This window comes from Diadema antillarum, unplaced genomic scaffold (genome assembly GCF_040938485.1).
Source record: "Diadema antillarum isolate AM-2024a unplaced genomic scaffold, OU_Dant_1.0 scf00000105, whole genome shotgun sequence".
Classification (NCBI taxonomy): Eukaryota; Metazoa; Echinodermata; class Echinoidea; order Diadematoida; family Diadematidae; genus Diadema; species Diadema antillarum.
The window spans coordinates 604,067-619,238 of record NW_027270994.1 but is presented as its reverse complement, the minus strand read 5'-3'; the positions used below and the strand labels follow the sequence as shown (position 1 = coordinate 619,238).

Genomic DNA, 15,172 nt, shown 5'->3' with positions numbered 1-15,172 from the left:
GGCATTGCGATACGAGGGAAATAGTAAAATTTTTAAGTGTTGCCATTGACCTTTGACCCCTGACCCTTAACCCCAAATTCCCTAGATAATCACTGCCAGTCAGTACATGCACAAATGCTATGTTCCATGAAGATACCTTGAACAATTTCCAAGATATGGAGAAAAAAGTTCAATTTTAACATTTTTACTTGACCTTTTGACCTTTGACCTCATGACTCCAAACTTTCACCAGAGAATCTTAATTGGGTAATACATGTATACACTAAGTTTCAAGAAAATATCTTTAGGCATTGCATAGATATAGGGGACATAGTGAAATTTTAAACATTTGACCTTGACCTTTTGACCTTTGACCATGAGCATGTGCACCTTAAAGTTGATAGGCACAAGTCCACCCCCAATACACATACATGCCAAGTTTCATTAGGATACCCCCAAAAGGTTTTTTAGTTACGCTGTCCACAAAATTCATTACGGATGGACAGAAGGACGGACAACCCGAAAACATATAATGCCTCCAGCACCACTTTGTGGCGGAGGCATAAAAAAAATCATGGGTAATAACAATGTTGAGTTGTAGAAAAGTAACAGCAACAGTGACATCAACAATGGACCATTGAAAAAAAAAGTCTTAGATGATGATGATGATGATATCAACTTACCACATCATCAGGACTGGAGGAATTACTAAGCCAAAACTGCACATAGTCATCCCCACGCACATAGAAAGTATAGTCGCCATCGTGTGGGGGCACAAAGTATCCAGTGAGACGAGAAGCAAAGCGGTCGGGACCCGCCTCTGGTTGCTCTGTGGTGCCACCATGAGGAATAATTCCTTCATATCGATAGTTGGGGTCACTGGCGTTTGAAAAATCTAGGGTGTGAAGGTTTTGTCTTGAAGCAGAAGCGAAAAGTGTACAAACACAAAAAGCAATCAGTCAAAGAATTTGTGACCAAATTGGTACAGGTACAAATGTGTATATAGACGTAGAAAAAGCTGGTGTTTGGATTTGGATTTCCTCTGAATAGTGTTCAATGTGAATTCGGATTGAAACCCTGACCTTACAGACTTAGTGAAATATGTGTATATATATACATATACACGGTACTAGGACCTCGATTATCCAGTCAATTATCCAAATTCTCTGTTATCTGGACATTGAATGGCTGATATCTTTTTTTTTATACATTTTAATGTCTTTTCAGTGCTAAATCTCACTCAAAACAAACACATGTTCAACCATTATCGTGCAAATACACGACAGGACATATTCCAATCATTGCAGCAGACTGTAACTTTCATGTCAGTTAGGGAGACGATATGTCAAATATAAAAAGATGTAGCCATGACTGCTTAGTTTAAGACACATAACGAGGAAGACTGATTGAAATACCTCAAATTTCATCCCTTCTTTAAAGGACAAGTTCACCTTAATAAACATAAGGTTTGAGAGAAAGTAGCAATATTAGTAGAACACATCATTGAAAGTTTGAGGAAAATCAGACAATCCGTTCAAAAGTTATGAATTTTTGAAGTTTTTGTGCAGTAACCGCTGGATGAGAAGACCACTGCAGTGTACGATGTCACATGCATACAACAATATAAGGAAAATATAAAGAGAATTTTACAAAATTCCATCTTTTGAAAAAAGTACACATTTCCCTGACTCGTTACCGACAAATGTTATGGGTAATATTATTCCCCCTGCCTTTAGAAAGAGGCAAGTCAAGTGCTCTTTTATTATGCGAAAAAAGTGAAAATATGTTGAATTTTCTTATACATTTTCTTTATACTGTTGTACGCAAATGACTCACAAGCTGTGGTAGTCTCCTCATCCAGCGGTTCCAACACAAAAATTTTAAAAATTCATAACTTTTGCATCGATTGTCCAATTTTCCTCAAACTTTCACTGATGTGTTCGACTAATATTGTTGCATTCTCTCAATCCTTATGTTTATGAAGGTGAACTTGTCCTTTAAAACACAGTTATCCTAATTTTGCTCTTAGGCTCAGATCTATAAAGCCATGTCGAGAGTGTTCATGTACGTTACGTGGGCAACCACTGCATAGGCATAGACTTTGCACATAAAATGCGCATCTATCATGGACGTGAATACAAGTCTCACACGGCAACGCTAACACCAGCCCCGAACTTGAAATGACGAAAATGATATTCCCTGGGGCTAGTGTTAGTCAATGAGGAAAAAGCACATAAATCGCCAACACATGCCGCAGAGCTCAGTTCAGCAGACGACATTTAACACCAAGCCCAGCACCAGCAACGAGAAATACGTCATAATTTTGAGGTCAACTCCCAACACCGACATGATATCAAGTTCGGTTTTATCGCTGGTGCTAGTGCTGAGATAGCACTAGCACTAGCACTAGCACAGAACTTGAAATCACCCAATGCCATGCAGATAATTATAATGTCTGTAAATTGGTAACATGTGTAAATCACGAGCATGACATCCTAGAAAGTGCTGTATTCAGAAAATATCTCTCTTTTCCGGCCAAATTGATTATCCGGACGCCCGCCGGCCCAACATGACCAGATAATCGAGGTCCTACTGTAATAATATTTTTTTTTTCAATATCTATATTTATTCTTTTAATTATGATATATATTCACATGTATATGTATATACATATCAATACAATGGGTGACACTGAAAAGCCAAGCACTGCTGTAATTACAGGAAAGAAAGGCCAAAAGCATGACAAAAGAAAAAGTGTAGAAGAGCTACTCAGTATGCTATCAGATGGGTCATCCTTTATTCACACACTTACACCACTTATGACATCTACACATTGTACCTCACAAGTAAAGAAGACGTTGACACACCTCACACTTACACATACCGCATATTTACATATATTGTATGTATTACATATAAAACAACACAATTCCTGTAATCATATCATGTGTAGATCAACTTACCTATTGGCATATCTCTGATTCAGCAACACCTCTCTCACTAGACCCCGATTACCAGGGAAGAGTGGGGAATCTGATGGGGCAGGGCCGGTGCGGCACTTCAACTTGGTGGCGGTAACAGACTCAGCATCCACTTCACAAGGCACACCTAAGAAAGAAAGACATTTTGTTTCCTTAAAGGCATAATTTATTATTTGCAGATGAATTAAAAATCCAGCATCAGTGCTTCAAAATAGTTCTAAAATGTGAGTTAGGGATAGAACCGACCAGGGTAAATTTTTTAATTAGTATGATTTCAAGTATTATTGAATTCACAAAATGTGAACAACGGTTATAATAAAAATCGAGCCGCTGGGGGTCCCACTTGTAGTTATGTACCGTGTGGACACAAAAATCAACGTACTCAAATAGTTATGGTTTAGTGAGAGAAATAGTGATACAAAATGGATCTCCTTATATTTCAGGTTTTATTGCAAAATTCTTATATGATAGGATTTTTTTGATACAACTGACCTACACATATGCATCAAATGTGATATCCCGAACATTTTTTAAATCACTACTCTCAGTGGTAAACTGGGCCTTTAATACATATCTAGTCCAGCAATACTTGAGTTGCCTACTTCAATAGACCCTATCAGCACTTTCTGCTAAAGATAATCTGTACAAGATTCCACAGGATTTTAAGTGAAATTCATTGAAGAGATCAATTCTGTTTCTTTTCGCTCATCAATCTAACAACCACTTCATGTGAACACTTCTTTCATCCTGATATTCCCAAAGTTACATGTAGGGTTAGGGGTACCACGTATCGTCACCCTAAGTATCTGTAGCTTGTTTATTCTAAAAATATAACACAAATCCGCCTAATTCTTACCTCAAATATGCCATAAATACTGCAGTTTTGAATGTCGTGACCGTCTCGTTGATTATGAATCTCTGTTTTAAAATAGCGCAATTTTAGTGCGTGCGTTCGGTTTTCTTCGCGCAGCTAAAAAGGGAACCTTGCGATCGGCACCCCCTCCCCTCCATAGGTATACACGTGAATTTCACAGCATAGGTAATACACGTGAATTTCACAGGCCATAGGTACATGTAATACACGTGAATTTCACAGCCATGCATCGTTACTGAGCGGATGTGTAATTTTTAGCTTGGTTTGTTTGAGTTTGATTTTCGTTTCTTTGTTTTTACTGTCTTTATAGCTAATGACACTTAATCCCGCGCGTACCTTTTCGTTCTATACGCAAACAACCATGATACGCAGGGTGCCGATGGGAAGGTGCCCTGCCGATAGGTGGTGCCCCAACCATATATATAAAATATAAAACCTCCCTTTCTCCTGTCAACGCAGTACATTAGATTGCCACACTGGACATGCACCTTGCAAGTAAAAGGCAGAAGCTTGCAAATTTCCAATTTTGGGAAATGGCATCAACTAAAAAAGCACTTACATAATTTGATCACGCTCACACAACATTTGGGTACTATAGGAAAGTATTTTTGATGATATGAGCAATATGAGAAGAATATTGGTGAAACCTTTTTTGCACCATCAGGGAAAAAAGGCAAAACAAAACAAACCAAAACAAATCCCACAAAATTTAAAGAAAACTTGTGTTGTTCTACTGAAAATAATATTCCACAACTCACCTCCAACTTTCACAAAGTCAACCTGTATGAAACCTGTTCCAGTGATAGTAAGTTCCGTACCACCTTCTGTGCTCCCAACTCGGGGAGAAATGTCAGTAATTTCTGTGACAAAATAATAGAGAACATAAAGGTACTAAATACCTGCATTCTTTTAACAGAAAATCTCGTCAGGATCGAGTCTTGTTAGCCAGCCAATTACTACACAGTCTCATGCCCCCTCCCCCCCCCCCCCCCAAAAAAAAAGCCACGTTGAAAGAAATAGAGCAAATTGCTTGGCAGCCATTTATGATATTTATCTCCATTACAGCAATACTTTAGGATAAAAATACTGTAAAATGTTATTTGACATACTGTAACAGCACAGAAATTTGATGCTGGTAGTACCACTAAGTATGATGTTGGAAATCATAATACACATTTCTGCAAAGTTGGTACAAAGAACTTCAAGCGGTGCAATCCCCTGCAATATGTGTACCAAAAAAAAAAAAAAAATTACCAGGGATATGGTTGACATCAGGTTAACAGCAACCATTTAATCATACAATGTTTCCCCAAGGTGACTAAAGTTCTTCAAACAATGAATGGAACCAGCATCTAGTGGGTCATCAAGAGAGAAGTTTAGAGGGGAAATCCAGTCCAAATATACATTAGTTTGATTAAAAGAAAAGTAAAATCTTATGAGTTCAACAGGAAAAGATTGACTGAAAACGTATGAAGAATAAGGAAGTTATGACATTTTGAAGTTTTGCTAGTTTCTGCAAAAGTCCTTATACAATGGATATGAATATGCAAATGAGTGAGATAACCATGTCATAACCTCACAATTTTCCATTGATCATGTACCAAAAAAAAAAATGACCAAAATTTAATGTTTCTGTCATTGACGTCATGATGTTATTCCTGGTTGAATAACTTCAGAATAATGATCAGTTTAAGATATATGATGATTTGAACCTCGGGCATAATTGCGTTTGAATGAAAAACTGGAAATTTCAAGATTTTATGTACAAACTATATGGCAAGTTGTGAGGGGGTGACATGCTTACTTTTCCATTTGCATATCCAAGAAATGCTTCCCCAAAAAATAGGGAAACTTCAGAATGTCATAACTTCCTTATTTTTCATCCGATTTTGATCAAAATTATACTGTTGAACTGGTAATATTTCATTTTTTCTTATCAGACCAACTTATATTTGGACTTGATTTTCGCTTTAAAACTTATCATGCCTTACCAGGATACTGTTGAAAGTGGTATCTCTCGTCCTTCCCATTCACCAGGTAGGTCTGCCGCTGAGGTGTCGCGTAGCCATACTGTCCCGAGATCTTGAGGCTAACTGGCCACGATCCTACAAAAGGAGAGATGTGGTTGGCAGAGCTCTACAATTAAAGTATTAATACAGGTCAATGTGAGGTACAAGTAAGTAATCTGCTGAATGTCAGTCATTTTTCTTCCTCACAGAAAAAATTGAGAATTCTCTTCTCAGAAAAGGTATGCCTTGTGCAGAAAGGTATAGAATTATGATTAATAATAATAATAATAATAATAATAATAATAATAATAATAATGATAATGATAATGATAATGATAATGATAATGATGATAATGATAATGATAATGATGATTACAAGAAGCAGAATAGGAAGAATAATTAGATAATCACTACTTTAGTCTGTAGAAGTAGTAGTAGTAGTAGTAATAGTAGTATATGATTATCATTATCATTTCAATATTATCAAAATAGTCACTCACATGAAAATGAAAGATTTACTTATGTTATCATAATAATAGCAATAATATTATTGCTTGTACATCGTACCACCAGAATTGATACCAACATCATTTAACTGTCACCTTCATGTATGACAAACAGCAATATTTAAGAACGGTAAGTGTGATGGCTTTGCAAACTGATCCACAGTAAAGAAGACCACTACTTTTAAAAACCAAATGACAACATTCATATTTCCAAACAAAATTCAGCTTTTCACATATCTGAATAAGGAATTTTAAACCAATATGTCAGCAACAGAATGGGTCTGAAAATCAATGAAGGTTATCTTACAATCTAAATAAAGGAGTGTAGTGACTTGCCTGGTACGTTGGACTCTGGCAAACAAGCAATGTATGCCCACGCAGTATTGCCCTCTCTAAACTCAAGTCGATACCTTCATTTGAAAATGATTTAAGAAAAAGAAAACTGAAGTGAATTCTCCTTTAGTAACAATACACTATACTGCTGACTTTAAATACTGCTATTCTAGTAATATCAAGTTGCAATGTCACTTAAAATTCAGAGTACAGGTACAACTTGTAACTACATGAAGTTTCTCCACAATTTAATTGCTAAAAAAATCAATTTTAAAGGCACATGGTCCCGGTGGTTTAGGGCGCACGGCGCAAGTTTCCTATAGAGACCTACTCTATCGACTCCTTTTTAGGGCTTACACTTTGGCCCATTTCCCCGAGTCCAAAGAAGTTCGATTCACTGCAGTCAGTGGTCTGATCACAGTTCGGCTCATGATTCGGCTGAGGGGGATGACAGCTTCAGCAAACTTCTTTTGTGATGTGATAATAACAAGCACATATGCACGCACCCTGGCATTACTACAGACTGCGTGATGCGCAGAGAAGACAACGAAGGCAACATTACCTAGCAACACCTATGCACTTTACTCTTGATGACAGCTCAACTTCGGCAATCTCCATATCAATGCTAATGGTGATGGGCAGTATCATCAACAGCGCCCTTTACAACACTGGGACTATGCGCCATTAAAAAGACAGCCAACAGCATTTTTTTTTTTTCAGTACACCAACTTTAATGAGAAATCTTAATCTTTCCAAAAAAGAAAATGAATTAATCATGTGAGTTCAGACTTTTACTTAGAACTCATTATCACTTTTTCTTACTTTTTTCACAAAAATTAAATCAACCTGTCCAGTCATGCTATTGTTATATACAGGCTTTAACTGCAATTACAAAAAGGAGAAATATTACACTGAAATTCAGGCTTTGGTTATGGACATTAACAATAGACAATGTACACACAAAATTTTAAGTTTGTCCTGTGAAGAGCAAATATTGAGGGGAAAAAAATATATCCCCAAAACATAGGAACACATTCTGTTGTTACTTCCTGGCTGAACCAATTATGTATTGCTTTTTCTGACAAATAAAACAATTAACACTTGAGCTGTACAGCATTACACAAGATTATACTTCTTGTTTGCTTGGATGGATGCAATTTAATTATGTTTTGTAAAAATTTGTTTCAAAGACATTATTCTACACCGTATTTTGTTTTGACTTCACAAGTAGAATAAATAAAAACAACAACTAACAAACAAGCAAATATACAACTGTTAAATTCATCAATACCTGAACTGTTTCCCATTATTTTGTTAGTATCATATCTCTGGAAAACATTTGTAACATTAAAAGTAGCATCAATGATACAATGCTTTGAACCTCGAACGCATGACATACCATGTCTCTGTTTATTTTCTCTCTCAAACATTCAGAGAAGGCAAACATAGGCTAGCAAAGAATTTTCTAGACACTTATGAGAAAATGGTATATTAACTCACGGCTCTCCGGTTTCAGGGTCGATCGGATCACACGTAGATGGACCCCATGTTACCCTGCAAAACAAGGGGGAAGCTTTCAGGATGACATTTTCTATAAAGTCATATTTACACAAAAATATATTTCATGGTTTCATAATGAAATGAATCAATAATTTATCAATATTTCAAAATAAATCCCAAAACTTCACTCCTCCTCATCTTCCTATAAACATGGTTTATTCTATTCAGACTGCTTTGTGGTATGGCCCTATCACCCAACCAGCCTGCATTCATGATTCTTCCTCCCCTTTTAATTTCCCTTTCATTTATTCTAATTCATTTTCACTACACAAGTACAGCGCACTCCCATTTAACATACATACATTTCTAAAATGAAATTTCGGATACAAGGAAGTAAAAATTCAGGGCCAAAAATTGCCATCTAGATATCTTTATACTTTATTCCTTCAGATATATTTTTTTATAGAAAGAAAACTGCTTGTCCAAAGGACTTTCTCATGGGAGTCACCTAAAGTTGTCAATCATACTTTATTTCAACAAACTTTCTTCCCAGACCTCTTCACACAAGTGTCACAGATCACTCTACCACTTCCAAGTGGTTGAGTCACATTTTAACCACAAAGAAAACATTGACGATATGACTATAACATCTCTTTGACCCCTAGCTTTCCTGACTCCATAGGGCTTTGGAACTCTCTGCCAAAAGCCCTCATCAAATGTACCTCTGCTGACAGTTTCAGGCAGGAGGTACAGAAACTCCAGCTCTGATAGAAGGGGGAATGCTGTTTTTTAGCTGCACTTAGGTGTGTATGTAGTTATTTTATATGGCACTGTACATACACAACACCAGACCCGCCAAACAGTGCGAAAATACACCAGATGGTGGACTCCACTTACTCAGCAGAAGTTGTACAATACTACAGCGAAATTTGCATCTCTATACAATGTACACAACTCTCTGAAGAGCAGGCACAAACTTAAACTTTGTTCCGTGTGGTGTAAAGTGTATCGGACCATTTCACAAACTGTACTCTGTAACAACCATCATGTGTTAAATGATATTATTACAATAATCGTCGTGTAAGTTTTGAGTTTGGAATAAACATCTTCACTGGATGCAGCAGTCCCCCAGGGTGGTGCTGAAGTGGTACAATAAAAGAGGGAAACAGGATGTAAGAGTATTCTATGAATTCTGAAAAGCTGAAACACACTTCACGTACGGCCTTGATGTAATGCTTTTAAAAGGCAATTGATGGGACTAGTTCATGAGTTAGCAGGAGTTAAACACCTTGATGTTTCTTATTACTGTAAAGTATAGCATGGGTGTATGCAAGGGGGGGGGGGGGGGTCGGGAGGGTCGTACGACCCCCCCCCCCCCCAAATTTTCAAAAGGTCCACTTTTTGTAAGAGACATTTTTGTTTTTGGAGGGCTTTTTACCCTATATACAATCAAGAAAAAAAAGTGACCAAGTGGTGTTCCAGCAAATTGTCAAAAACCTCGTAAATTTCGTACTTAATTTCGATGCCATACCTTATTTCTAAGCCGCACTGCCATGCCCAAAAAGTAACTTTTGTATGCACCAAATGGCCCCATTTTAAGATATAAAGTTCAAAAACTCCCTACCGTGGGAGGGGGGACACCCCCTCCCCCGCTCGGTCGCTCCGCTCTCTCGCAAAAAAGGTCCAAAAATTTTGATTACGACCCCCCCCCCCCCCAGAAAAAATCCTGGATACACCCCTGGTATAGCAGGGGACTAGGACTTATGAATGATTGGTGATGCAGGTGATGTGTATAGGAATGTGCGTTTCTTTGAAGTGTGTTGCATCGTCTGCTGTGGAGAGACAGTAATGGATGCAGACTGGTCAGTGTGTTGCGAACATTTAGTCTGTCATTGCTATTGGTTGGTCCAGGGCCAGGAGTGAACTGTAGGTCTTTGAATAACCCCGCTAACACTCGAATTGCCAGCCTAAATAATGTTAAGCACAGATCTATACAAAGCCTAGGCCCTAACCCCGGAGCGCTCCTTCACATAATTAAACAGAACGCTTCGCGTTTGGGCTGGCCTCAGCTCAGTTTACACAGCCCTGCCCTGTTGCTGCGCGGCGGGAACGGGACACCGTGCTTCGCCAGGCGTCTAGACGTCGTCGGGCTAGCAGCGGCGACCCCAACCAACGGTGCCCGGTGGTTATTTCCAGCGCACGGTGGGTACGTGGGCCTGCGTACTAGTATCTGAATTACCTGTGATGACGCCCAGTTGTTTCTATAGGATCCTTTATAGCTCCTTGGTTCACTTGGTATAGAAGCCGCGTCAAAGACTTGCATTCAGCAGCCCCTGGTACTAGACCTTCTACTAACGTTACACAGTCACAGGGTCATTCAACAAATTCAGTCCTGAGCCTAGCTGGAAAGTTCTGAAAGTATCTGAACACATCAGACTGCAGACAGATGGGATTCCTGGGAAGAGATTCCCCTCTCCCTGATGATCAAACCATGGATTTGGAATCATCTCCTCGATCATCATCTTGATCTCCTGCTTTAACTGGGTACCGTAGTCCGTTAGTCGTGTGATTGATATCCAGGCAAAAATCCTACACTACATCAACGTGTAGGCCTCGCCTTTTATCAACACCAATACACCTGTTATACTTCACGATAATCGCTCGGGCGGCGGGCGGCGCAGCGAGAACTTTGGTCCAATCACAATATCTTAAACACCTTTCTTTTCACAACGTGCGTCGCTGGTACTAGTGCATATGTGCATAGCTGAAGTACGACGAAGCAGTTCAACAGCAGCAGAGCGGGCAACCCGCTCTGTTCAACAGCAGCTGCTGCCCTCTGCGTTCACTCTTAATAGGATCTTGCATAGCACCTACAGCCCACAGAACTCTTCACAGCCTAGTAAAGTACAATGTATTTATATCTGTGACCTACAGGCCATCATGCATCGCGTGCGCACTAGTTGGTTGTTTTTGTTGTTTGTTCGTTTCTTTCTTTCTTTGTTTGCTTTTTTAGGGGGCGGGGGTGGGTCAAAGTTGGACTTCTATATTACAATGAGCAGTCAGTCCGCAGCGTGTGCGATAATGAGGCACGAACGACAATTTTATTCAGAATCACGTTTACGCAGTTTGTGCCCTTGAGACTGACGAGATTTCGCGATACTTTGCGAGAGTTTTTGCAGAGGTCGCAACAACAGCTTTCATAGCTTTCGCAGTGCATTGTTTTACCCAGGATGGTTAGGTATGTTATAGAGCTGATTATGCTCATTAATTTGATACCTAATTTCCCTATTTTTGATGTCAATATAGTAGTCAATTTTAGCATCAAAGTAAACGATTATTTTGCCAATGTTCAAGAAGCTTTTAGATCATAGTTTGATGTTTTGCTAGTTCCTGACTGGTATTGAAAATAGATCTCCGTAATTTCTTCGATTTCACAATCGTGAAACTTGAGCGAGTATGATCAATTAAAAAACGAAGAGGGGCACCATTTTTAAGGTTGTGAATTTTCCTGTTGAAAACAAGGCAAATTATGTTTTCTTACTGGAAGTGGGGTAGTGAATGAACACGCGTGGAATGTGTTGTTGATACCCAGACAATGGTCGTGGACAATGGCCAGGATTGGAATGTTTCATGAGGAATTCCACTATCGCAGCTAGTCTTTGTTCATTCTGAAATGTGGTGTGTGCAAGCACATGGAAACATGTGCTTACTTCTTTCATGTGGATGCATTTCACCCTGTGTCAAGAATTCAGACTAGCAGTGCTCGGGGCAATCCACATGAATAATTGATTAAGCATTCATGTGCCTGGCAGCAGAGCTCGGGACAGGTGGCAGCCAGGTCCATTGTTCAGGGTCATTGTAAGTGCACACTCACATACACATCATTGGTTCCTGTGTAAAGTTCAAGTTTTGTACAGAGAGTGAAAATTCGATCACAATCTGGAACCTAACATTTAAAACTCACAGCATTGAGTCAGCAGCCAATGGATACTACGCAATGCGACACGCCGCGTCTTGCGACAGATTTCGACCAATCACAGACCCGGAATTCCGGTGCGAATGCGAGGATAATCTTTTTAAACTCGACGCTAGACATGTCTCTGAATTTTGCTAGTTCCTGACCCGTATTGAAATGAAGATGGGAAAACGTGCCCTTATTGTGATACTATATACCTTAGCGGACATAGTCTTCACCATATTTTAGAGGGGCATGAAAGATTTCAGGTTAATTTTTTGGCGTCAAACGTGAAGGAATATTTTTGAATACAATACCGAACTTCGAGAGGGATTTTGATATTCTTTATTCTTCTTTTCCGTTTATTTTGATCATGAGCATATTTGCTTATGTTTTCTCTTTCAGTCGATACTAAAAGTGTCGAAAACTGACGAGAAATACTCGTTCTACACGGATTTGTTCATGACCATGTATCTGCTCATTACGTATGCAAGCACCGCTCAGCCGTGCATACGACTTGAATAAATACGTGCGTTTTCGCTCACGCTGCGGACTGACTGTGAGGGAGTGAAGCGACCGAGTGGCTATCGGGTATAGGATCTAGGAGGGGCAGGATTTTGCCTGGGGGTAGGATGTGGGCAAAAATACTGTTCAACAATGTTCAATGCGAGCGCGCATGTGTGTGTGTGTGTGTGGGGGGGGGGGGGCTCAGGGCTTTGCATTCATAGACTTCTAACCCAACTATCTGTGGTACACACTTTGGATAGAATATTTGGAACATTTTCAATAAAAAAAAAAGATCAGTGTGAGAACACAACATGGTTATCTATTCGGATTTGCCCCCCCCCCAAAAAAAAACAACAAAAAAAAAAAACAAAAACAAAAACACAATCCCAAACAACTAAAACAAGCTAAAGACTTACATTTTTGTAAAATGTGTTTCGTATGATATTAAGATTAAGAGTTTAATGAGTAGATCTATAATTGGTGTTGTATTATATTCGTATTACATATTATATAGATAGGGCCTCATCCACGTCAAGCTCTGCTCATGATGACGGTACCCTGTATTGATTTCTCCTTTGTTCATAAATACAGTCGTTGTTTTGATTCATCTATGTCATTACAGACTGATGTTGTTATGAAAATGACATTTCTTGTATTGATTGGTATGTTAAACTCTCCCTTTTTTGCATACTCTGTATTTGGGGTAAGAAAATGCAGAAATAAACCAAACCAAACCAAATTAGTTGCGTAATTTTTCTCATTCACTGATCCAATTACTGAGTATCTATACTGTATCAATACTATCACAAGGGCAGCGACTGAACAAGACGAATGTGGAAGAAGGCTTCGGGAGCTTTTTCATTATTAGAATTGAAGTTAAACTGTTGTTGCAAACTTTGGGTGGAAGATATGAAAAACTTTAAAGAAAATTTTGAGACAATATTTTTGTTACCTATTCAAGTCACAAATTAAAAAAGATTTTTTTTTTCCAGTGGTGTGTTATTTTCTCACTCACTGATCAAATAATTTGAAAAACTCATTTGTAAACGCAGTGACATTTGTTTGGGGGCATTGAGGGAAGGGAGAATCCCCGCATACATCACTCGGCAGCATCTCGGGTGGAAGATTTCTGAGATTTTCAGTCAAAACAGTAAGGCGAATACTGGAATTTTCTCAATTTCGAAATTTCTAAACTCTCAATTTTCATAGTGTTTATATTATTTCGATGCATATAGAATATATTATGTACATTGGTTTTCCTTTCATGTTATGTTTTGATACTGATATTCCTCATTGCAAATAAAAACAAATGAAATGAAAATGGTAGATGGAAAACACACTTGAAAGAATGAGACTGTATTGGAAACTGGAAGATTAAAATAAGTTAAATTGAATTAAATAAAATAATGAATGTACTTCTGTATCACAACTCCACTCGTGCCTTCATCCTCATTTGACTGCTGGAGACTGTCGTAAATGATGGTGTAGAACCTTCCGTACAAAGTGGTCTTGGTCCCTGTACATGGTGAAAAAAAGAAATAATGTTTGGAGTTTGGTCGAAGGCTTGCATTCATCTCTCTTCTTTCAGACGGTCTAAATTTGCGAAATCAATTCTAAGTATTTGTTTCTAGCTTCTTCCTTTCTTTCTTTCTCTCTTTCTTTCTTTCTTTCTTTCTTTATTCATTTATTTATTTTTTGCACATGAGTTGGAAGTTCGTAGAATGATCCTGAAGCTCGAAAGGGTCCAATCAGCAGTGATAAGGATTATAACGATGTCAATAATTATGTATTCAGAATAACGATGATGAAGCCATATTTTACTGCTTCGTCTTGTTTCATTTATATTTCTGCATTGACAACGAAATTCACAAGAAAATAAATATTGCCGTTAGCGTTAAAGACTGCATAATGTTCGTGTTAATCAACAATACCAAGCATGATTCTTCACATGAAGGTCACTTCTTGTGCACAACGAGACGGCATTTGAATAAATTGCTATACTCGGCTGAAAACCGTTCTATGCACAAAGAAAAATATAAATGATCACTGACATTGCATAAAGGCTCTCAGTCTCCTTAGGTTAGGAAGATAGTGACACAACTAGAGTGTCATATCGAACGAAGAGTGACGGAAATGTGCACTAATCTAAATCGCTTAATAAACAAAATGTTCTACCACAAGCAAAGGGGGTTAAACCCACGATCATACAGCCCACGAGTTCGACATCAAAAAGGTCCTTGAGTCATACAGTCCACGAGTCATAGACAGCCCGTGAGTATGACACTAGGCAAATAAGGCCCATGACTTCGACACTGTAAAGGTAAAAACAACCCACGAGTTTAACATTATAACACGGGCATAACGTGTCGGTCTAGTGGGCCTTGTTTGTATAGTGTGGAACTCATAGGCTGTATGACTGGTGGACAGTGATGACTCGTTGGCTTTTATGGTCACGTGCACCCAAGCGAAGTGCTGATTGTGGGGACTTGAAGCTTCGCCGTATCCTTATTATATAGGATCTTTATGAC

The 15,172-nt window shown here is 38.6% G+C and overlaps 1 protein-coding gene across 1 annotated transcript in view; it reads right to left on the bottom strand.

Moving 5' to 3' along the window:
• Positions 1-15,172, bottom strand: part of LOC139719148 (fibrocystin-L-like) — a 133,620-nt gene that overhangs the window by 79,176 nt on the left and 39,272 nt on the right. The window contains exons 6-12 of the mRNA XM_071630582.1: positions 14,061-14,160; positions 8,183-8,236; positions 6,686-6,759; positions 5,826-5,939; positions 4,593-4,694; positions 2,943-3,087; positions 663-894 (exon numbers count right to left, since the gene is read on the bottom strand). Of these exons, the coding sequence (XP_071486683.1) occupies positions 663-894; positions 2,943-3,087; positions 4,593-4,694; positions 5,826-5,939; positions 6,686-6,759; positions 8,183-8,236; positions 14,061-14,160 (821 nt within the window). The remainder of the gene's footprint in view (positions 1-662; positions 895-2,942; positions 3,088-4,592; positions 4,695-5,825; positions 5,940-6,685; positions 6,760-8,182; positions 8,237-14,060; positions 14,161-15,172) is intronic.